General features: G+C 39.3%; 1 protein-coding gene across 2 annotated transcripts in view; it reads left to right on the plus strand.

The window, feature by feature from the left end:
• The window catches only part of LOC124805047 (formin-like protein 20), a 241223-nt gene that overhangs the window by 196590 nt on the left and 18445 nt on the right, over positions 1–26188 (plus strand). Inside the window, exons 14-18 of one of the 2 annotated variants that reach the window (XM_047265468.1) lie at positions 2978–3154; positions 13004–13255; positions 22303–22455; positions 22575–24402; positions 24500–24619. In XM_047265468.1, coding sequence (XP_047121424.1) covers positions 2978–3154; positions 13004–13255; positions 22303–22455; positions 22575–22709 — 717 coding nt within the window. In that variant the 3' untranslated portion in view covers positions 22710–24402; positions 24500–24619. Of the gene's footprint in view, positions 1–2977; positions 3155–13003; positions 13256–22302; positions 22456–22574; positions 24620–26188 lie in introns of both variants that reach the window. The other variant, XM_047265467.1, reaches the window with a different exon arrangement.

Consider the following 26188-nt stretch of genomic DNA (forward strand, 5'->3'; position numbering starts at 1 on the left):
TTCAAAATAATAAACAATAAATTTTTTAAGAAATATTTTTGTGAGTACTAAGCATTGGGGAATTACCCAGCAAATATAAAATTTTTCTGAGATGGTCACGCAACCAGTGCTGGACCACTTGGCAGGGATTTACTCAGCCTCATAAATATGTACATAGTGCGCTAGTCATACTTCTCTTCAACTCATCAGGTTTCAATGTGATTTTGGCTATCTCAATTAAAAACTACCAGTATCGGAGTTGTTCTGCTTTTCCACTCACTGATTCTGTTGAAGCATTGAGTGGTTAACAGGAAACAGGATTGAAAACATTGCTAACTTTTCAGACTTGTTCTTAACTAACACACACACACACACACACACACACACACACACACACACACACACACAAACTAAATTGTTACAGCTGTTTGGCCATTTTGCCTTGCATGCAGTGACCAGTGAAGCAAACTTTTTCATCTCTTTAATTCTTGCTACACTTTTTTAGTTACAGTGATTGTTTGCTCTGCTTTTGATTTGCTTTTGCTTCAATGTGAAGATAAGAATAAAATACTGTAATGTTGACAAATTCATAAAGATTATTAGCTTGGCACGTGTAATTTCTCATTGTATTTTTGTTTCTGAATTTCCTTTTGTGCCACACACTAAGCTCCTGGATTGTTTTACTTTACTCGTTTGTTAATCATTCCATTACCAACAGCTTATTGGATACTCCCAATTTTGGTTTAAAATTTGTTAATTTGCAGTTTTTTATTACTGTCATTAGGAGTGGTTTGGGTATCTTTTGAGATTACTTCTTGACAGAGGGAGACATTTTTTGACTAGTTAAGCGAACTGCTTATCAAATCTGCATTTCTGTAAGATTGACATTTTACATATAGGAAGAGGGAGGGCATGGGAAAAAGGGAGAAGGGATTACCATACTCAACCAGAGTCTAAACATGATGCCTTGTCATTGCAATCATTTTCCTCTGTTTTGTACTGTCCTCTTCATTTCGTCATAATTTTGGCACTTTGTTACTTTCAATACGTCTTCAACTATTTCCTTTGTTAGCCGCCTCTTGGTTTTCTTTGTCAAACTTTTACCTTCCAGTATGTCTTTTAAAAGTTCATTGTACTTAATAAATGTTGAAAAAGTTTTGTTTCCTTTTTTGTGTAGTTGTTATTAGGTTTCTCTGCTCATTGATCTCTTTCAGAACATGATTGATTTTCATTTCTGCCAAACTAGTCCTCGTTAACTCCAAAGCCACATTACCATCACTTCTAGTTACTTTCTGTCTATCTTTAACAGTGTCCAGTACATTGTTTTATCTTTTCTATATTAAACAGCTTCTTCACTAGTAGTTGTCTTTCTACAGTCGAAGTGTGTTTAGCTATTGCACTTTTCCTAATTCTCATGCTGCATCTGTTGTTTTCTATGACTGCGGTCCTTAAATAAGAAAAGTAACCAGTCTTTTCTATTGCATTTCTTTCAATTTTGATGTTGGCGTAAGTCATAATTCCACATCCAACAAAAATACTTAGATTCGTAATTGAAAACAGTGATTGCATCGTTGATTATGAGTTTTATAAGAACTGGTAAAAGGTAGGAAAATATTTTTACTTAGACAGAGGTACAGGATACAAATTGCATAAAATATTCAGTGCTGACGATAAATGGGGGGGGAGAACAACATTCCATATGCCTTAGAAAAGTGTGTTCCAAGCAAGGCTTTAAGGGATGCAAAAGATCCAGTTGGTTCAATAGTTTCGTTAGAAAGTTGCTAAAAAAAAAAAAAAAAAAAAAAAAACAGTGTTTCATCACAAATTTAAGAGAACTCAAAACCTAGCTGACAACAAAAGCTGAACAAAATGAAAATGAGTGTAAGGAGAGCAACAAGAGGTACGTTCAGTGACTGTGAAACCAAAATTTAGCCAACCAGTCTGACTAAAACTAAGAAGTTTTAAGTGTAGGTAAAATTGGTAATCAGATGGAAATCATTAACATCTGGAACAGATGAGATACCCTTTAAGATTCTATAGAGATTGTGCAGAGAACTTGCCTTCCCTTCCAGCAGCAGTTTATCATAGGTCGTTGGAGCAACGAAGGGTACCATGAGACGTACATAATTACAGGCCCATATCGCTGATGTCAATCAGTTGTAGAATTATGGAATCTGTTTTATCCTCACATATTATGGAGGTTTTTGAGAACAAACATGCATCTATAAAACTCAAAATGGATTCCACAAACGGAGATCTTGTGAAACTCAGATCGCTCTGTTCCTCTCTCAGATCCACAGCACTTTTGATATCGATTTTCAGGTTGATGTGTTCCTTGACTTCAGAAGGGCATTTGGTACAGTCCCGCACTGACTTCAGAAGGGCATTTGGTACAGTCCCGCACTGTCATGTAGTGAAAAAAATAAGACCTTATTGACAATCGGACCAGCTGACTGGATTCAAGATAATTCCAGGAGTACACAAGTAAATGTGGATATGACCATTACTGTTTACAAGCTATATAAATGACCCCGTGGACAACATTGGAAGCTCCATGAAATTGTTTGCAGATTATGTGCCTGTAGGAAGATACCAATGTCATAAGATGATAGTGAATTGCAGGCATACCTGCAGAGAATTGATGAATGCAGGGACTGGCAATTGACCATGCATGTTTATGAATGTAACATACTGCACATAAAAAAAGAACCATTACTGACATCGGGTATTGTGGATATTTGGATCAGTGTCATTTCTTAAAAATCCTGAAGACGCTGAACTACTACTGCAGATTTCAATGTTACAAGTGTCTTGTTTCATTGCTTATCTGTTCAAAATAAACTTTATTGTGTAATTGAAAGGACAGTTACAATGCTAGTAATATGCACCATCTGCACTACAAAGTGATAACTAATTTAATTAAAGAACAGAATGAAATTTTTGTATGTATTGAAATGTCATTGTAAATAAACAACTGTTTTCAAAATATTCCTAACAGCGGCAGTTAAAGCATCAGCAAAAGCATCAACACCACTTCCACCAACAGCATCAACAAATACCGCCACAACAACAATTCTTACCGCAAGGAGGCCAGCAGCTTAAACAGCATCCTATACAGAAGGTGTCTGTAGTCACCAAACAGTCAGTACAGGGCATTCCAGTTCTACGGAAAAATGTAAGTATAATTTTATGTGACCATTATTTCTCTGTCTATAGTCTTCATACTTACTCAATAGTAACCATTTCACAAAAATGGCACCCAGTTGTGATTTATGTAAGCCATCCAGAGAATACAGATTATTTCTCTCATTACTTACATGTGGTAATATTAATAATTGTTCTGTGGTAGGATAAACAGTGATTAGGTAACATAATGGCTATTATTTTAGAGTGTACAGAAATGTTGTTTTGGTCATCAACCATAAGGTTGGTTTTGTGCAGTTCTCCATTCCTCACAGTGGTTTGATGCAGTTCTCCATTCCTCACACTTACCATGTATGCTCCTCATTTCAGTATACTCATATCTACATCTGCATATACATACGTACTTCCCAAATTGCCTTACAGTGCATGGCGGGGGTTATCTTGTACCACTACTGGTCCATTTCCTTTTCGTGTTCCACTCACAAATAGAGCAAGGGAAAATGACTCTAAAACCCTCCATATAAGCCCTAATTTCTCTCATCTTCATAGTCTTTATGTGAAATGTACTTTGGCAGCAGTAGGATTTTTCTGCAATCGCACTAGCATTCTATGTACTGTCTCCTTTATGGAGGAGCTACACTTTCCTTACATGCTCATTCCACTTCATATCAGTTTGCAGTGTTACATCTAGATATTTAATCAGTGTTACTGTTTTGAGGTACACCCTACTAGTGCTGTACTCGAATGTTACTGTATTGTTTTTCCCACCCATACACATTAACTTACATTTATCTAAGGTAGCTCCTGTGATTCTTTCTTTCCACCACCCCTTCAACTACAGTTTGCAGTAATGACTCATTTGTGGCCAATCATCCTATCTTTCATATTGATTGTGTATTGTATTAGCCGTTTCTGCTTGTCATTGACATAAAGTAAGGAGGTGATCGTTTTCCATTGAACCAATTCATGTGATCTTAAACCGTCTCCTGATTCTCTACATTTCATAGGCTTCTAAAATCTTGAGCATAATGTCCTCCTCCGCGCCAACCAGCATGGATTCTTAAAACATCAATCATGTGAACTGAAAAGAGATTATAAGATTGTATTAAAATAGCAGACATTCCATGATTTAAAAGAAAATACATGCATATACAATATCTTACCTGTACCTGATCTATATGTGGACAGAAGAGAAAATTTTACTAGCTTATGAACTATTGCTCTTTATTAGTTTAAGCACGTGTGTGCATGCGCGCACGCACAGGGACTACAGTAAACATTGATGAGTAGCTTTGAATGATGAAATAGTGAAGGTGGCAGAGGATCAAATAGGTAAAAAGACATGGTGTAGTAGAAATCCTTGGACAAGACAACAGATACTGAATTTAATTAATGAAAGGAGAAAATACAGAACTGCAGCAAATGAAGAAGGTGAAACAAAGTACAAATGTCTACAAAATGAGATTGGCACAAAGTGCAAAATGGCTAAGCAGGAACAGATAGAGGACAAATGCAAGCCTGTAGAAGCATGTATAATTTGGAGAAAGATATATACCACCTATAAGGAATTTAGAGAAACGTTTGGAGTAAACAAAAGTAGCTATATGAATATCAAGAGCTCAGACAGAGAACTAATGCTAAGCAAAGAAAGGAAAGGTGAAAGGAGTATATTTCCTTGGGGCCCCCCAGCCTATTGTTATTAATAAAAGTAGTCATATTTTATATTTTTTCCTCATTATATTTACCAAACTCAATTGAAAAGGATTTTATGCAGCAGAAACCAAAAATAACAAGACTCATTGTAATGAAAATATAGAACAAATTTTTTATCTTTATGACATTTTCATTTATGCAAAAACTATGAAATGAATATTATGTACAATTCAACAAATAAGAATTATAAGAGCAATAAAAATTTAAATTAAGAAGTTTAGTGTGATGGATGCACCTGCTTTTGAGAACAAAGTTCCTCAAGATGTGGAGGAATAGCAGAAAGAGCCACTCGAAGTTCTTTGTTTACATTTAGCTTTTAACAGTAGTAGACTTCACAGCTGAAAAAGCTGAAAATCTAATCTTGCACAAGTATGTTGTTGCAAAAGGGGAATCAGGATCTTCATTGCATTTTTGCTTAGTGTTGGAAAATCCTTGCTAATATGTATCCAAGACTCCAGCAAAAACACTTCATTAAATTTACTCTTCGGTGAAGTATCATAAGTGAACCAGAATGAGATTTTCACTCTGCAGCGGAGTGTACGCTGATATGAAACTTCCTGGCAGATTAAAACTGTGTGCCCGACCGAGACTCGAACTCGGGACCTTTGCCTTTCGCGGGCAAGTGCTCCTACCTTCTTGCCAGAAGGTAGGAGACGAGGTACTGGCAGATGTAAAGCTGTGAGTACCGGGCGTGAGTCGTGCTTCAGTAGCTCAGTTGGTAGAGCACTTGCCCGCGAAAGGCAAAGGTCCCGAGTTCGAGTCTCGGTCGGGCACACAGTTTTAATCTGCCAGGAAGTTTCATATCATAAGTGAGTTCAACAAGTTGTTCTTGCTCTTAGTATTTAGAAATGATGGTCCAGGAGCATTTATGAATGGATTTTCAATCCAATTATGTTTAACAAAATCGTTGCTGAAATACTTCTCGAAGTGAACTGTTAATTTAGCAAGATGATGATGAAAGCAAGCCATTGGAAGTATCAGATTTTCTGTGTCCTCTAACAGTGACACTACAGTATGGAACATATCTACACTCATGCTCATAAATTAAGAATAATGCTGATACATGGTGAAACAATGCTCTGGTGGGTGGTTTACGGGTTTAAAGCACCTTGGGGTATGACCATGTGGTGCATTGGCGCTGGCAGCAGTCCACATACACAGAGGTGTGTTGGTGCATGTCAGAGTACGGTGCAGCGAGTAAGTGTGCAGATGTTTTCAGACGTGCTGATGGTGAATGTGTGTTGAAAATGGCTCAAAGAATACATATTAATGGGGTAGAATACTAGGGCGGCTGGAGCCTGGTCAAACACAGCAGGTTGTAGCACGGACCCTCTGTGTGCCACAAAGTGTGATCTCAAGATTATGGAAACGATTCCAGCAAACAGGAAATGTGTCCAGCCGCTACAGTATGGGACAGTTTGCAACACCACAAGAAGACCGATATCTCACCATCAGTGCCTGCAGAAGGCCACAGAGTACTGCAGGTAGCCTTGCTCGCTATCTTACCGCAGCCACTGGAACAGTTGTCTCCAGACACACAGTCTACAGTACATGGTCATTGGAACAGTGGTCCCAGGTTATGTTCGTGGACGAGTCCAGGTATAGTCTGAACAGTGATTCTTGCCAGTTTTCATCTGGCGTAACCAAGAACCAGATACCAACCCCTTAATGTCCTTGAAAGAGACCTGTATGGAGGTCGTGGTTTGATGGTGTGGAGTGGGATTATGATTGGTGCACATACACCCCTGCATGTCTTTGACAGAGGAACTGTAACAGGTCAGGTGTATCTGGACATCATTTTGCACCAGTATGTCCGCCTTTTCGAGGGTGCACTGTGTCCCACCTTCCTCCTGATGGATAATAATGCACAGCCCCATCGAGCTGCCATCGTAGAGGAGTACCTTGAAATGGAAGATATCAGGCAAATGGAGTGGCCTGCCTGTTCTCCAGACCTAAACCCCATCAAGCACGTCTGGGATGCTCTCGGTTGACTTATAGTTGCTCATCTTCAAACACCTAGTAAACTTCAGGAGCTCCAACGGGCACTGGTGCAAGAATGGGAGGCTATACACCAGCAGCTGCTCGGCCATCTGATCCAGAGTATGCCAACTCATTGTGCGGTCTGTACGTATGCATGGTGATCATATCCCATATTGATATCAGGGTACATTCGCAAGAAACAGTGGTGTTTTGCAGCACAAGTGTTTCGGGATGGTTTTCTCAACTTATCACCAATACTGTGGACTTAACAGACATGTGTCGTGTGTGTTCCCTATGTGCCTATGCTATTAGTGCCAGTTTTGTGTAGTGCCACGTTGTGTGGCACCACATTCTGCAATTATCCTTAATTTATGAGCATGAGTGTAGTATGCCTCTCTGTATTCAGTTTTTCCACAGCTCTAATTTATTTATGACCACCTTCACCTTTTCATTCCACGATAGTACAGTTGCCTGATTACATTGAAGTGAAGTGTTAAGAATATTTACATTCTCAAAAATATCAGTGAGGTAAACCACTTTAAATAAAAGATCTCCGTTCTTGAAACAGTCTGCCAAAAAGTGACTGACTTTTCAATACTTTACTCCTAAAAAGCGATCAATCATAAAGAGCAACTGAGTGTGTTCAGCACCCATCTCCTCATATAGCACTTCAAAAAGCCTCCAATTTATAGATTTTGCCTTAATAATATTAACTGTTTGTATAACCGTTTGCAGAACTTTGTGAAGGGGTGGACTAAATTCTTTAGTGGCCAGAGTCTCTCGGTATTATTCAGTGAGACCAGAGACCATACAGCATCAAGAGCTACAGCTTTAGCTTTCACTTGCAATCCACCACGAATTCCAGACATTGAGTGAGCTCCGTCTGTGCAGACTCCAATGCACCGATTCCATGATATACCGTTTTGATTAAAAAAAGTATTGAGCATGTCAAAAAGGCTTTCAGCTGTAGCTGTTTTCTCTATTGGTTCACAGAAAAGAAATTCCTCTTGAATGTTAAATTCGTCAACGAAATGAACATGTTGTTTGTTGTTGTGGTCTTCAGTCCTGAGACTGGTTTGATACAGCTCTCCATGCTACTCTATCCTAAATTGGTGGTCCCTTGATGCCTCAGAACATGTCCTACCAACCGATCCCTTCTACTGGTCAAGTTGTGCCACAAGCTACTCTTCTCCCCAATCCTATTCAATACTTCCTCATTAGTTATGTGATCTACCCATCTAATCTTCAGCATTCTTCTGTAGCACCACATTTCGAAAGCTTCTATTCTCTTCTTGTCCAAACTATTTACCGTCCATGTTTCACTTCCATACATGGCTACACTCCATACAAATACTTTCAGAAATGACTTCCTGACACTTAAATCTATACTCGAAGTTAACAAATTTCTCTTCTTCAGAAACGCTTTCCTTGCCATTGCCAGTCTACATTTTATATCCTCTCTACTTCGACCATCATCAGTTATTTTGCTCCCCAAATAGCAAAACTCCTTTACTATTTTAAGTGTCTTATTTCCTAATCTAATATTCTCAACATCACCCGACTTAATTCGACTACATTCCATTATACTCGTTTTGCTTTTGTTGATGTTCATCTTATATCCTCCCTTCAAGACACTGTCCATTCCGCTCAACTGCTCTTCCAAGTCCTTTGCTGTCTCTGACAGAATTACAATGTCATCGGCGAACCTCAAAGTTATTATTTCTTCTCCATGGATTTTAATACCTACTCCGAATTTTTCTTTTGTTTCCTTTACTGCTTGCTCAATATACAGATTGAATAACACCGGGGAGAGGCTACAACCCTGTCTTACTCCTTTCCCAACCACTGCTTCCCTTTCATGTCCCTCGACTCTTATAACTGCCATCTGGTTTCTGTACAAATTGTAAATAGCCTTTCGCTCCCTGTGTTGTACCCCTGCCACCTTTAGAATTTGAAAGAGAGTATTCCAATCAGCATTGTCAAAAGCTTTCTCTAAGTCTACAAATGCTAGAAACGTAGGTTTGCCTTTCCTTAATCTTTCTTCTAAGATAAGTCGTAAGGTCAGTATTGCCTCACATGTTCCAGTATTTCTACGGAATCCAAACTGATCTTCCCCGAGGTCGGCTTCTACTAGTTTTTCCATTTGTCTGTAAAGAATTCGTGTTAGTATTTTGCAGCTGTGGCTTATTAAACTGATTGTTCGGTAATTTTCACATCTGTCGACACCTGCTTTTTTTGGGATTGGTATTATTATATTCTTCTTGAAGTCTGAGGGTACTTCGCCTGTTTCATACATCTTGCTCACCAGATGGTAGAGTTTTGTCAGGAGAAATGAACATAAGCAATCAAATTAGCATCTTTATGAATGTCAGTTGCTTTGTCCACTTGAAGTGCAAAATAGTTGTTGCACAATTTATCGATTAAATGCTCAACTAAATCATCAGAAATATCTGAAATTCTTCTACGCAATGTGTCATTCGAGACAGGAACACTTTTCAACTGTTGAGCAAATGAGTCGCCAAACATTGTTGAAACTATATGAATTGCTGCTGGTAAAATCAGAGTTTCTGCAACCCTGTGTAGTTTCTTGCGTTTAGCAATTCTATGGGAAATCTGATAAGAGGCTAAAAGAGCCTTAGACGTATCATTCGTTGTTCTAGCAAAGTTCTTGGGTTGATAATAAAACATTTAGTTTCCTGACAAACACAAATCTTTTGGTCTTCCCGTTAATTCAGGATGTTTGGTTTCAAAATGTCTCTTGTTAGGTTTCATGCTATCAGCAGCTGAAATTGTTAGACAAACTACACACTGCAGACATTCTTCACCATTGAATGTAGTGTTTGTGAAGCCTAGCAATAAATAGTTATCGTCATACTTCTCGTTTTCGCCTTTAGAGTATCCCTGTCCCATCCATCAGTTGACAGACCATGTTGATAATGTTTGTCACTAATCAGGAACCACTTCATACTGCAGTCAAGTCTTCCTCACAAAGTCTATAATTATAGACATCACTATAAGGATGCATTGAGATACATAAGCCAAACCTTGCACTGCGCAGAATAGTTACGAAAACAGTAATGGCACAGGCAACAAAGGGTATTGTGCTGACTAGCAAAGGAAGCAACACCACCTAGGAACAAAGCCTACTCAGCTTGCATGTGTAGGCTTTTTTCCTAGGTGGCGTTGAAGGGAGTAGCGCAGCTTTACCGATCATTTCAAACAATGCTGAAATGTGACAGCGGTTTCACTGTCGTCAACCACGTCTGGCATTAATAGCAAGAAGAAGACTGAGATAAACGAAAGTTGGTTGGCATATTTCTACATCCAAAAGAAGGCTATTCGAATTTCACACCAGTCGTGTAAGAGTGACACTAGTAGTGCTACTATGAAGATACAAATCAGGCTTTCTTTACATAAGCACTGTAACCGTTAAGCATTATAGTTCAATTCTTTTATCTTGGCTGCTCGCGCATGCCCACCCAGACGCGGGAGATTGCTGCATTGCCAGTTGCAAATGACGCAAGCGCCAATAGAAGCAGTGCCACGGTATAGTATAGTTCGCAAACTTACATGTAGGGGGAGCGCGCAGTTCATGAAGTAAAGCCACCGCAGCCGCATTAACCCTTACACTGCTACAGAGACGTTTCCCCCGCATTCTGCACTGTGCGTGATTTTGTCATCACTGCACTGCTCGACTGTGCAGACACGTGGTGTTCCGACTGCTTTGCACTTATCATTCGATTTCACAAAAACTATTCGGCCCAAAAATTTGATTTTTACACATCTTCTTGACTGATACCTTCCCCCCATTAATGACTTAATTTTGTTTCGATGTTCAGTGCAGTTATTGTGCAGCATTCAATGTAGTAAATCATCGCATGAAATTTTGAAGAGTTTGCAGAGGTAAAAGTCCATAGCGTATACTTTCCGTATGGTCGATTTTAGTTGCCACAGTGTTGAGAATGAAATGTGGACAAGATACCTAAATTTCATATAAAATTTACTGTATAACAAGATCTCATTTAAGTACCAGAGAGGTGTCGTATGTAATATTGAGAAATATTCCGTCTTTCGCGACTGTAATAAAAGTTTTATTTATACCAGAGTCATTTCGCTTTTTTCTAAAAAGTTCTGATTAAAATAAAGTTGGCGAGGACACATAACTGAATTGTGGATGTAATAAAACATAGAAACTAAAATATATCGTCAGTAAGGCGCAGTGCACAAACAATTTGTGTTTGTCACAATGGACAGCAAATACTTGCCAAAACATAGATCAGCAGACGAAGATATTGAATATGATGATGTTGCCAAAGCAGCGAAGCAAAGAATTGCGTCAGACAATCAAGTAGCTCGGCAACGTACGAGCCAAAATTCTGCTCTAAATAATACTTTTAATACTGTCGCAAAAGAATATATCTCAATATGAATAGTAAAACAGCGACTGCGGAAGAGAAGATATACAAACAAAACAGATAACATGAATAACACTGTTGGTATGACTATGAATTACTCATGTTTTGTCGAAGTACAATAGGAAATAAACAATTACCGCTGTTCTTTATTGGGAAAAAGCAGTTAGTGAAAATGATACAAACACCTGTCCTTGCTATCGCCTGAATTAGGAGGCTTATTGCTTGTTTGGTTTAATTAATTAATAGAATATGAAGCAGTTGTTATAAAGAAAGCTTTTTTCAAACTTTCTATAAAAGAAAGTCTGCTATCAAGACATTGCTTTTGCTCAATTACTTCATTTATGACTGAACGTTTCTAAAACTGAAGACACTCGTCCGTGCTCTGCACTGCAGTCGAGCTCTGGCAACGTCATTCTCTGTTCATTGCCTGACTGTGTTTTGTGACGTCAGATGCACAGAACGAAACTAAACTCGGCCGCCGTCATAATGGCGCGAGCTATAGTTACCTCTGAGATTGGACATTGTGAGTTGTTGATAGTCAAGCATGCCTATAAGATGATGACGATATCTTATCAGCAGCTCACCGAGTTTGAAAGAGATCTTGTAATAGGGCTATGAGAAGCTGAATGTTCCTTCCCCATTATTGCAGAAAGCCTTGGCGGGAAAGTAGCCTCTGTAAATGATTGCTGGCAGTGGTGATCACGGGAAGGTACGGTTGCAAGAAGCCCGAGTTCCAGACTGCCACGTGGCACTACGGAGAGGGAAGCCCATCATATTCTGTGTTTGGCTGTGGCACATCATACTGTGACTGCAGGAGCAATTTGAGCAGCAGTTGGCATCACAGTGACACAATGAACTGTTGCAAATCAGTTACTTCAAGGACAGCTCTGAGCCAGACACCCTGTATCATGCATTCCAGTGAACTCAAACCATTGTCATTTTTGACTTAGTGGTGTCAAGCGAGAGCTGATTAGAGGGCATAGTGGAAAACTATTGTGCTTTCTGATGAAAGACATTTGTGCCTCATTGCCAGTGATGGCTGTGTATTGGTTAGGAGGAGACCAGTTGAGGGCCAGCAATCAACCTCAACCAGGCATGGAACTCCTTGGCACGAACTGACATCCAGCATGTATACGGCACAATGCATGCATGTTTGCATGCTAGCATTTGACATGCTGGCAATTACACTGGTTATTGATGTACCAGCATTTCACATTTGCAATGGCTTTTATTGCACTTACTTTAACCTGTGATCTTACAACATTAATCACTTAAGCACGTTACCTAGACAAATGTTTCCTGAAATTTCATTTACTCTACATTAATTATTTCTTGATGTTCGGATTTTTTCCATCGGTGTATTGCCTTCTTTGATTAATATACCTTTAGTTTGCTTTCCTACCTGTAAGCAAGAATTTTGTGCAATATACTTTCCAGTCAAATGCATCAGACGCTGCTTAGTTAGTTTTATATGATTATTTATCTTTAAATTGTTAGAAAATGCTGTTTGTGATTATTGACACGACAAGTTCCTTATAGAAATTTTAAAGAACTTTATATCAATTGTAGAGTCAGTTCAACAGTCTCCAGCTGTGTTGCAAGTGTTCTGTTCTCGTATCATTTGAAAAGAGCCCAGTTTGGCAACGTCTCTTTTTTAGCTACTGTTGAAAACAGTTGAGATGTGATTAACTGGAATCTGTTGATTGTAACTTGAAAACCATTTATATTTTCCTGTTTTTCTAAAAATGACTCTTATAATTTTGTGTTACAAGATTGGTGGACCAGCAGCATCGAAATCCGCTCCAGGAATGCAACCTGGACGCATTGTGAGGGCGCCATCCCAGCAGGCATCAGGTACCGCCACAGTGGTGAACCCAAAGAGAGTCACAGTAGTAGGCCAGCAACAGCTACAAGCACGAAAAGTGGTCCTCCGTGGTGCATCATCCGGAACTGGTGTTCAGTTGCTCACAGGTCAACAACAGCAAAGAGTGGTTATTCAGAAGAGTACTACCTTGCAAGGACAGGTTAGTTATTCATGAAATGACAACGCAGATTGTCTGAACCCTCTGCCCCACAAAGGAGGCATATTTAACATTTTTTATTTGATTTTGACAGGGAAGCTAAAACAGCTTAGGTCTAACCCGCCACTGCCCGCACTGAAACCGAGTTCATTGTGCGGTATCACTCCCTGTATATCTAGTAAAGCCAACCAATGCCCTTAAATGGTGCAAGGAGTTCCTTTACCAGTTTTTTGTTAGACACAATTTCTTCAGGTTTAGTTGTCTCGAAGATTCTGTATATTTTGTTCTCCAATGCCATGCATTCGAAGATTAGGTGTGATGCAGTTTCGTCAACCTCATCACAGATCCTACATTTAGGGTCTTCTTCCATTATACCCATTGTGTGTAGGTGTTTTTTTGAACTTCCCACAGCTGGTCGTCAGTCCAGTCATGAGTTTGATCTCTCTTCCTGTTCAGTCCCAGGATTACAGAGCTTCTTTTAAAACATGGCTTGGGCATCATTACCTTGCCATGTTTTTGTTTATGGACCTTGGTCCAATACTCTACGTGCTGTTTCCTGAGCCATTTCTGTAGTTCCAGTTTGATCATAGCCTTGCTGATTGTCGGGATAGGTTGCGATCCAACAAATGGAGTCATTGCCCCCATCCTGGCCAATCTGTCTGCTTGTTCATTGCCACAGATCTCTGAGTGGCCAGGGACCCACACTAGGTTTACCCTATTGCTTCCCCCTTGCTCCACCAGAGTCCTGTGGCATTCTGCAACAATTTTAGATCTTGTTGAAGGAGCTGCCAGTGATTTCAGGACTGCCTGGTTGTCTGAATAGATGTAAATGCTACGGTCATTGTAGCACCTATGCATATTTTCCTCCACACATGCCCTGATTGCAGTAATTTCAGCTTGGAATACAGAGGCCAGTTTTCCTAGAGAGATGACGCCCTCCAGTCTTGGCTGAACCCCATACACCCCTGCCCCTATGTCTTAGTCTGATTTCGACCCATCAATGAACCAAACAATGTCCCCTGTACGGTGTCGAACTGATTTTTCCCACTGCTCCCTGCTTCCGGTTATTATATTGTAAGGCTTGTTGAAGTAGTTGGGAGTTATTATATAGTTGGCAGGCATTTCCCCACTATGTTAGTGTGTGATTCTGGATATCCCGATCAGTTCCAGTTTTTGCCAGTTTTAAGTCTGTATGCCCCAGTTGCTGCTTCCATCTTGACCCAAAGGTGTAGTGGAGGCATGTCCAGCATGGCTTCCAACCCAGCGGTTGGTGTGCTGCTAATTCCGCCTGTTACGGCTAAGCAGGCCAGTCTCTGCACCTTAGCAAGCTCCTTAGCTGCAACCCACTGTTCTACCTTCTTCCACCACACTCCTGCTCCATAGTAAATCCTAGGTCTAACCACTGTGGTGTATATCCATTGCATACCTCTGGGGTTTAGGCTCCAGTTTTAACCACAAGCTCTTCTGGTACTCACTAGAGTAGTTTTTGCCTTGGAGCAGATATTCTTAATATGAGGGGTCCATGTTAGCTTCTATTCTAAGGTTACCTCTAGATATTTCACTATCCCCTTCACAAGTAGAGTTTCATTGAAGAGCTTTAGATTCCAACTTGAGGTTGGATATGCTTCTTTGTAAATGGCACCACAACAGTCTTCTTAGGATTCAACCTCAGATACTGTTCAATGCACCAATTTTGCACAATGTCCAATCCTCGTTGCGCCATATTTCTAGCTGTGTCAGTAAATTTGCCAAGTATTACTATGACAAGGTCATCTGCGTATCCTTGTCAGAAGCACTGTCTGGAATTTAGTTCCTCAATGAGTTCCTTCACCACTAGATTCCACAATAAAGGGGACAGAACTCCTCCTTGTGGGCAGCCTCTAGTAGTATTAATTACCATCTTTTCGTTCATCGTGGTAGCCTCTACCTTCCTTCCACTAAGCATGGCCCTGGTCCCTAGGTCATGCATCTCTGCTGCCCTTACCATGGAATCAAAGGTCATGTTATTTTGGAGCCCCCCCTCAATATCCAGGAAGATGCAGAGGGCTATTTCTTGTGTAAGTGAAGTGCTTTCTCCACCCTCTCTTCGAGTTGTTGGAGAGCTGTCTCACATGATTTACCTGGTTGATATGCATGTTGATTTGAATGTAGGGGTGCCCTAATTAGCCTCCTCTCCCCAACATATACAAAACCAGTTTTTCCAGTGTTTTGAAAATGGAGGAGGACAAACTGATTGGTCTCGTATCCTTAGCCTTGGTATGATCAATTCTTTCTCCCTGGCTTTGGAATGAAGACAACCTTCACTGCCCCCCAAGCATTGGGAATGATTCATACTGCTAGGCTAACCCTGAATAACCTGCATAGGACTCTTATGAGATTCTCTCTTGTCTGTTGCAGGAGAGCTGGAAAAATTCCATCTGGGCCAGGTGACTTGAGCGGTTGGAATGTTCCAATCGCCCATTGGATTTTATTAAAGTCCACACACTCCTTGACTGATTCCCAGTACTCTCTTCGAGTGCCTGAGAACCGTTGTCCCTCTGGGATCACATACTGGTTTGTGTTATCTGGCAGAGCATATTGAGAAAAGTGAGTTTTGAGGAACGGTTCCAGTGTCTCATGTGCTGTCTTTGTATATTCCCCATCCTCCTTCCTCAACGTACCTTCTGGATTGATTGGTACTCTGTGAGGATTCTGTGAAGTCTGGCTTGAGCAGCCGTGCTCTCCACTTCCTCACAGAATGCCTCCCAGGATGTCTTCTTTGCTTGTCTGATTGCAAGGTTGTAGTTGACAAGGGCCTCATGATATTTAGCCCATTGACCTTTGTCTCTCAATGTTAAACAGTCTTCGTACCTGTTTCCTTTGAATTTCCAAGTTGTTATTCCACCAACGCACATTCCTATTTGTGTACTTACCGAGCGAGGTGGTGCAGTGGTTAGGCACTGGACTCACATTCGGGAGGACGTCGGTTCAATCCTGCATCCGGCCATCCTGCTTTAGGTTTTCCGTGATTTCCCTAAATCGCTCCAGGCAAATGCCGGGACGGTTCCTTTCAAAGGGCATGGCCGACTTCCTTCCCCGTCCTTCCCTAATCTGATGAAACCGATGACCTCGCTGTCTGGTCTCCTTCCCCAAAACAACCAACCATATTTGTGTACTTCTTGGTGATTGTGCAGTTGTCCTGATATGAGGTTACTATGACAGAGGTAACAGCCTCTGCTACTTCTTCAGACTCTACTTAATTCCTTATTGAGGTTTTAATTTCCGATAAGCCTAAGTCAAGGTCCCTCTTGTATGTCTCCCAGTCTGTTTTCCTGGGTTTCCTATAGGTCATTGTCTGTCTGATTCCCATTTCAACCTTGAATTTTATGTACATGTAGTCCGATGAGGATGGCTCTAACACCACATGCCATTGTTTGACATAGCTGCCTGTCATCATGGAACCAAAAGTTACATTAATTACTTCTTCCCTTCTGTTATTCCTGAATGTAGGTTCATTGCCCCTGTTCAGGACCTCCAAGTTGTTAGCTAAAAGAAATTCAAGAAGGTACTTACCTCTGCTGTTGGTGTCCTTGCTGCCCCACACTAGGTTGTGGCCATTGGCGTCGCATCCCACCAGCAGTTGGTTACCTTGGCGATGGCAACCCTCTACCAGTCTCCTCACTTCCAGAGGTGGAAGAGAACTGTCTTCTTAAGGAAGGTATGCTGAGGCCAAAATAATTTCCCTCGTGATACCTTCCTCACATCGCTGCATTTTAATGTTCACTAGGTCCCTTGAGCAGAAATCCATCATTGGCATGAAAGAAATTCCATTGCTTACATAGATGCATGTTTTGGAGTTTCTTAGATTTCTAGCATAAATCAGCTTACCTCCAGTGCCATCGAGGCCCGATACACCCATTTTATATAAATAGGGTTCTTGTATCAGGGCCACATCCACTTCCTGCCTACCCAGGAAGCGACTCAGGGCAGCAGAGGTTCCTTTACTGTGCTGCAGATTAATCTGCAGCACTTCGAGTCTCCATCTTGCTGCTGTCTTTGAGAACCCTGACGGTGGCCTGCGAGAACCCTAAAAACAATTTCAGGTCCTGCTCCCTCATCACCTTCAGGGACTTCTCTCCGACCTCCACTACCAGGGTTCATCCTTCTGGTGAAACCTTCTGGTTGATCACTCTCCAATAGAATCTTATTTTCTCGAACAGAGTTTTAGGAGAGACTTCCTTAAGGATCTATGGTACCGGTATTGATATCTTTGCGGTCTTAAGAAGCTTCGCTACTGTCTTAACCAGCAGCTTCGCATCTTCCCATTGGGATATCATGGGCACCTTGTCCTTGAGCCATTCCACCGTGTGCATCCCCTCACAGACAAAAATGAGGGCACTGCGATCTAGATAGACCATCCTGAATTCGAAAAAGAAGAGGTATTGCACAATGCTATGTATTAAACTGCCTTGAAATTTATTAATGTTTGCCATCTGTTATCATACAATATGTCAACTTCACTTGTGAGCAAAATTCAAGTGTAACTAATACAACAGTAAAAGTTCATCCGAAAACATAGTTAAGAAGAATTATTGTATTATATGTGGAAAGCAGTAAATGTCTATCCATTTTCTAAGCACATACCTAACTTACCTCATAGGTTTTGTGTGTACAGTCTATAACTTTTGAGGCAATGGACATCTACATATTCAGGATATATGAACATGAAAGAAGACACATCAAGTTGCAGACTTGATGTGTCATCTTCAGTCCGTCTTTTCCTACATTGTTGATATTCCTAACAGAATTTCCATTGTTTGATATTCAGGATATATGTTCATTCTCATACACATATTATCATTTATAAAGGTAAAGTTGGCAACAACCCTGCAGCTGAACTGCCTCATGTTTTGTAGGAGCACCACTATTTTTGCCCTGTAGTTAAAGAACCTCCATTTTAAATCATTTAGCTTCATGAAGTTGCAAAACAATATTCCGCTTCTGCCATACTGGTACCTTTTACTGCTGTTCTGAGATTAATTTCTTTGCTAAACGGCTGTCCTCCAGTCGTGGGAAAGCAATGTAAAATGAGATACTCATGGGCTGATATTTTGTGTTTTGTTTAATTTCCTGTCATGAATTCACACTCAATGTAAAGAGTTTTGTGTTGCGCAGCATAAGTAAACATAATAATAAAGTTCATCTAAAAACAAAGATGATGTGATGTGACTTACCAAACGAAAGTGCTGGCAGGTCGATAGACACACAAACAAACACAAACATACACACAAAATTCAAGTTTTCACAACAAACTGTTGCCTCATCAGGAAAGAGGCTCTTAAATATGTCTGCTTGTGTCTGTATATGTGTGGATGGATATGTGTGTGTGTGCGCGAGTGTATACCCGTCCTTTTTTCCCCCAAGGTAAGTCTTTCCACTCCCGGGATTGGAATGCCTCCTTACCCTCTCCCTTAAAACCCACATCCTTTCATCTTTCCCTTCCCCCTTTCCTGATGAGGCAACAGTTTGTTGCGAAAGCTTGAATTTTGTGTGTATGTTTGTGTTTGTTTGTGTGTCTATCGACCTGCCAACGCTTTCGTTTGGTAAGTCACATCATCTTTGTTTTTAGATATATTTTTCCTCACGTGGAATGTTTCCCTCTATTATATTAATAATAAAGTTCTTTCAACAAAAAAATAACATGCCACCTTTTTATGAATTGGAACATTGTAAGAATTCCACTTCATATTTTCAGCCCTTGTGGGATACACAACACACAAACAAAAACTTGCATGATACTACCGTTTTGGACACTTGCAAAATTTAAAATTTACGGTGAATTCACTGACAATCCAGTGGTGAGGCTTAGAAACAAATCCAGTCTTAATAGTGACGGTGAAGTGATGTGCCTTCTTAGTAGAACACACAGCCTTCTCGGGTCTTCATCAAGCTATCAGAGCAGCACTTTTATAACATACCAATATTTTCTCAATAATAGTACATCCCGTAAACACAAAAAGATCATAAAAGACTCTTCTTCGTGATGTAATATACTGAGCTTTAATGGATGCCAGTCATGCTCAGCTGAGATATGCAAATTCTCTGTGCCACATATTTTCAGATTATGACAGTTTATTTTTTGCTGTTAGCATGGGAAGTTACTTTAGAAGAAAATAAGTCTACCTGCAGAAGTGTAACCTCCAAGTTCACTTGCAGATCTTGACAAAACTGGTCATTTTTCCCTCGCTCTATTTACGAGTGGAACAGGAAAGGAAATGACCATGGGTACCCTCTGCCACACAGCGTGCAGTGGCTTGTGGAGTATTGATGTGGATGTGTATCGTCGGACATTGTCAGGTACCATGAACTGGGGAGAAACTGTTAACTGGAACACTGTCCACAGTAACATACCTTTTCTTTTAGAGGAGGAGACTGGAGCTTCCAGCCACTATCACCCCTCAGGCAGCCCATAATCTGTGCTAAAACCAAATCACCCCTCTACACATTAATATGTAAAATAAAGGAAAGACAATCACTCACCTTTAGCAGACTGATATGTGGCACCTAGAGACACACAACAGAACACATTATTAACTACTTTTCAAGCTCTAGTTCTTCTTTTGGTGGAAGGACATTATCACTGCAGCCACAGTATTGTGCATTTGGGTGCCTGTGTGGTTATGTATTTAGCAGACTGATATGTGGCACCTAGAGACACACAACAGAACACTTTATTAACTACTTTTCAAGCTCTAGTTCTTCTTTTGGTGGAAGGACATTATCACCACAGCCACAGTATTGTGCATTTGGGTGCCTGTGTGGTTATGTATGTGAATGTGTGTACTTTCTGACAGAAACAGAACCAGAGCTCAAAATCTGGTTAAGGCAGTGTTCTGTTACGTGTGTCTGTGCACTGCACATCAGTCTGCTAAAGGGGAGTGGTTGCCTTTTCTTTATTTTACATTTTGTCCCATCCAGGAATTTCCATTATCATTATCTATACGTCATTAATTGCATCAAAAGAAAACTATACTTCATAAAACTATAAAATTATGACTTCGAACTTCACTTCGGAAAACTATAAAATTACAACTACTTACCACCAGCAAATGAAAATCAGTGTACTGCATAATCATACACAAAAGTAGAAAAACTATAATAGCTTTCAGAACTATAAGTTATGGAGGTAAGATAGATTGTGTGGGAATATGATAAGGGAGACACAGGGCACTCGGGCATCATTTCGAGAGGGATCCACCTGTTGTGAGGATGTGGAGAGAAAAAGATATTTTTGTTTATTTATGGATTGAGTTCAGATATGGCCGCGGATGCATACCAGCCACACAGTTGAAGTCACCACAGTTGAGATCCATTCTAGCAGAATGAAAGACTGCTGAGTGAAAATGCCTAGGGTATTTGACACTATAAACATGCCAACTAAACTAGTACAAAATATACTGCCTGACCAATTGTGTATGAAAGAGCAGTGTGTGTAATTGATGCAGTGATTTCTGACGACTTTTGACCAAAAACACGTCCAGAAGAATGTTTTGCTATAGTTAGTTACAGTTTTAAGGACTTCTTTTACCTAGTCATGAAAGTGAATGAAACTTTGATCCCTTGTCAAACACATAGAGGTGAAACCCCATTCAGTACAATAGACTAGGCTGATGAGTTTATGTCAAAGAAGACACAGACAATTTTGTTTTCTTGTAAAGTGGTGACGACTATTTCTTGAGATTGGCAAGGTATTATTTGGTTAGATTACTGGAGAAATGTCTATGCTTCATTCTTAGATAATTTGAAACAGGAGTTGAAGTGCATTATTTGAGCAGTTAAATGGTTCTGCATCCACTTTGTTCTATAGATGTAGCTCAGAATGGCTTCTTCATAATTGCTAAAATGAAATTTTGTGTTACTAGGAAGAAATTTTCATCAAACAAGGAAGTGATCATGGCCATCTGTATTTATTTACAGTGTGTGACATAAAATATATTTTTCTGATCAAATAAAAAGCTTGGAAACTTTACGAACCAGATGTATAGGAATATATGGAGACAGTCTTGAGAAATAAAGTGAGGATTTTGTTCTAAATAATTTTGACTTGTTTTTCTTGACATTATTATGAAAAGGATAGATTGCTGCTCACCGTATAGTGCAGATATTGCATCACAGATAGGCACAACAAAAGGACAGCCAAAGTAAATTTTCAGCCAAAAAGTCCTTCTGAATTAGACCACACACACACACACACACACACACACACACACACACACACACACACACACAATCATTGTCTCTGCTGAGGCCAAATGGCAAGCAGGTGGTGGGGGTAAGGAGGAGGCTGGGGCATTAGGGGGAGAGAGAGAGAGAGAGAGAGAGAGAGAGTAGGGTGTTGGTGCCTACCCTGCTGTCCCTCACCTCCCCATCCCACTCTCCTCCTTATCCACACCACTCAGATTGCTTTTCCCGTCAGGCACAGCTGGTCGCTATCTGGCCTCAGCAGCCAGAGACAGTGTCCATGCGTGTGTTGGTGTGTGAGTGTGTGTGTGTGTGTGTGTGTGTGTGTGTGTGTGTTACTTGTTTGTCAGTCTTTTTGTTGTGCCTATCTGTGAGTAACATCTCCACTATATGGTGAGTAGAAATCTATCCTTTTCATAATATTGTCATTATTCCATCCTAGATTTTTCATTGTTTGCTTTTTACTTGTGGTTTTTTTCTTTTTTTTTTTTTTTTTTTTTTTTTTTTTTGTCAGATGACCTTTTTGTTTCTGTTTACTTATAAATTGGCTATACTTTCTAGTCAATTGTCTCTGCATGTGTTACCTCTATTATTTACTGATATACTGGAACAATGTTTACTCTCTTCTAATGCTTCCACACACTTTATTTTGCCCTTTCATTTCGGTGAAAACGTTTTTACACCGGAGTAATGAAATTCAACATCTTTTCATGTTCCTGCTTCTTGTTTCTGTTAAGCAAAATATTTTATTCATGTTTCTTTGTATTATTATCTTTTTCTTTTATATCAGTGACATGCATCTAACAGTCCAATCCCTGCTCTCATTTCAGCAAGCAGTTGCATCTCCAAATCGAACAGTTATAGTGAATCAGGTTGAAGCAGGCCAACAAAGAACATCTAAATCGGTTGCAGTAGAAAACCTTTCCGTTGACACTGATGAAATGAAACTCCGCAGAATGTGCCTGCGTGTTGGCACAGTTGAGGTATCTATGTTTGTATTTTGTGTGTGTGTGCGCGCGCACGCACACACGCTTGTGCTTGTTAGTTTCTTTCTTTGTGTAGCACCTGTTGCTGTATAATGTCATACATTCTTTGTTTACAGAAAGTGCAGATGCAGCCACAGCATCGACGTGCAGTCATCACTTTTGCTAACCCATCTTCAGCGGGAATGTTCATCGATCGTTATCAGCGTAAAATTGTTGACCTCTCACTCATACAGGTGTCACTAGTGCCTTAAACGACACCGAATTATTGTGGAGGAATTATACTCTTTCCTTGCAGGCTTGCACAGCATTTTCTTACTGAAAAAAGAGTCTGAGTAATGACTTACGTCACTGAAATTGAAAGGAGAGATTGTTATAAGTCTTCGTTCGTGATTCGTGAAGCAGCTATCTTTGTATTTCAGCCTTTACAAAGGAGATATCACTGGGAGCACTGAAAATAAAATGTGTGTTCTCTCTCTCTCTCTCTGTCCCTGTCCCTGTCTCTTTTTCTCTTTGGTTTTCAAGCACACATGACGCCCACCCCCACCACACACACACACACACACACACACACACACACACACACACACAATTCCTGCAATACAGGAATATGGAAAAACCTCCTCACAATTTATTGTTAAAAATTCTTTCAGCTGCTTAATATGCATCACCAACCGTTGCAGCTTATTTAAGAACACCAATATCAAGGAGTCGTACCGTATGACAAGACCATATTTTGTCTCATTATTTATTCTGTAAATAATCATGTATAGGCCTCTCTGGAGTATGCAGTTTAATTTCTTTTCTTTTTAGTGTAGTGCCTGTGTACTAAACATAAGCACTAAATATTTTACAACAGTTTAGTACATTACTTACAATCAGAAAAACGTTAATGTTGAAACCAGGAATCACAGATAGCTGCTTCCATTAACATAGCAGTGGTGTTTACAGTTGGAATAGTCTTCTGACATTTACTCCGTTTGGCAGTGTCATGCCAGATACACACAAGGTTTTAGCCTATTAACTTACATAAGTACATTTATTTGCTGTGCATACCCTGCAGGAATGAGAAAAACAATATTAGTTGACTGTTGGTGCTGTTTGTCATTGGGACAGATATCTTAATTAATTTGGTGTTGCTGTGTAATGAATGTCTAGCTGCTGTGAGCAGCTAAAAAACATTTTTGATTCAAGACTGAAGAAGTAGATACTTCACCATCATAACACAGCAGCTCAAGAAAAAGACTGAATTTGAAGTATTTGTGACTTCAGAGATTTTTGTCATAGTTATCCAAGAAAGTTGTGACATTTGTAACAATGTGTGTGTTCATGTGAACTTGAAGAAGACGCAGTGGTCTTGAAACCGACAAAATTTTAGAAGACTGAAGATGTTACTAATTTTTTGCTGCCTGTGGCAGTTCCATAGCTAAGCTGGAAAATATTGTGCTACAACAAAGAAATGAAACTGGTTTTGTTTAGTTTGTGAATTATTTCATCAAATTAGGATGATTTTTATCTCCTCTTTTTGTACTGGTTGCCATGAAGATACAGGAATGCAGACATTGTCAACTTCTTTATGGATAAGTTGCATGACTTGTTCTCAAGCACCATAAAATAGTTTCTTTAATACAACTATTATACAATGCTTCATTCAAGAAGCATGTATGACTTTGTAAAAATAAGTAATTAACAGAAAGATCTGTTTCTGAATGAAAACTTTTTTATATTACTTTAGTAAGTTCCTCAAAATGAAATCTATCAATTTTTGCACAGTGAATATCGTTTGCAATGTGCATGTTGCAAGCAGTTAATCAGCATGAATGGTGAATCATAATCTGACAGTCAATTAGAAGAGTATATTTTTAAAAGCAGTGGAATATTTTTGAAGGAAGATATATTCTACAGTGTTCAAAAGGATTGTGAAAGACACACAACTCTGAAGTTTGTGTATGTATATATTGTTGTGATTTAGCATTACTACCCTTAGACTTTAGATAGATTGAAATTGTGGGGTAGTTAACTCACTTTGAAAGTTTACTTCCAGAAGATACAAATTTTCAACAAATAGTTCTCAGAAAACTGGCTTCTTGAATAGCGAGGAAATTCGAGTCCATCAACTCAACTGGCACCAGGCATCCAATATGCAAGTAAACTTCAAGTGCAGGTATACATTTTTATGATGTTTCACAATAGTTTCATAGAATACTGAAAATATTACCACAATAGATCTGTTCACTGGCAAGCAGGTTCTGCTGCAGTATTTTACAGTATTTTTTCCCCCTCCCTCCTTTGGAGGGATAGTATTTTGGCACCTCTACATTTTTTGTCTCAACTTATAATGACCCTTATAAACTGATTTTTCAGAAATATTGCTGTACTTCCACCATCATTTTAATTCACAGACTGTGCTGTTATTTATTTTTAAAAAAGACAGAAATACATTTTTTGTTTTTTTTTAGAAGATTATTCTGCTTTAGCAACTGATCACTAAGTACATACAATGGAACACAAAAGCAATATTATGGAGCCAGCTGTGATTGGCAGTCTTCAATATTTTGACAAAATTCATGTTTATACACACACAATGTTTTTACCAGTGTATCACCTAGCTCCAGTAAGATGTAATGTGTATTTTCACCATTTAGTCATTGTTTTAAAAATATGAATATTTTATTACCAGTCCACACAAAACTTTGTGAATTATGGCTGTAATAACTGGAATTACACTGGAGTTTGGGACAGTAGCTTCAGTAAGTAATTTACTTAAGGTTTCTATTAAATATAGTTCAAAAGATAGTTTTTAATATTTGTGAAACCGCAAACAGTAAACCAGTGATTGGTTGTATCAGTGTAATTTGGTTTTCTTTCCATATTCTGTCTTGTTTGGTCTGCAGTTCTCTCATAAAGCTGAGTGTCAGAAACAGTCATCTATAACACATCTCACTGAATGTGTGTTTTGCGTATAATGGTTAATTATATTAATAAAAAGGTATATGATTATTTGTCCATCTATATAAAATACCAAAAAGGCTACTTTAAAACATAATTTCAAAGAACTTACCGCTGATACCTGGTTCTTCTGTTTTAGTTATTAATCAGGGTTCAGCAATGTGTTTCATCCAGAGCGGTTGTATTTTGTATCTGTTTTTAACTGCACTTATTCCCCTCTGTGTGTGTAATCAGCCTTAAATACCCATCCTCTAAACACTCATGTTTGAGTAAGTGTAGAGGTTTTATTAAACTGATGCATTCCACATACTTGCAGAATGTAGCATTATATATTGTGTTTGAGTTGAGTAATTGAGTACCCAAGTCTGCATTTTGCCTTTTGTTGCTGATTTGAAGATGTAGTGACTCTGATTTCTTGGGCATAAATATGGACTTGTGTGATAAAAATATTTACTGCTTAGAATGTCATGAGTCCACATACATATTCCAGCATAGATGATTTTAAGTCTGTGTATTTGTTTGTTAATGGAAAATTATAAATTTTAGTTGCAAAGATGATACATATTCACAGACTGTACTGGAGTGGACTGTACAGGAATAATTAGAGAATGTAAAATTACAACAAAATAAAGAAAAGAAACAGTGATCCAAGTATGCTGAAAACATTAAAATGGAACAAACTTTCCTGGATTTTCATTCTGATTTCCAGATTTTTTTCAGCAAAACTATCTATTAGTTGAATATACAGCCAAATCACATTTCCAAAGTATATTTAGTGACAAAA

Source organism: Schistocerca piceifrons, chromosome 7, assembly GCF_021461385.2.
Source record: "Schistocerca piceifrons isolate TAMUIC-IGC-003096 chromosome 7, iqSchPice1.1, whole genome shotgun sequence".
Taxonomy (NCBI): domain Eukaryota; kingdom Metazoa; phylum Arthropoda; class Insecta; order Orthoptera; family Acrididae; genus Schistocerca; species Schistocerca piceifrons.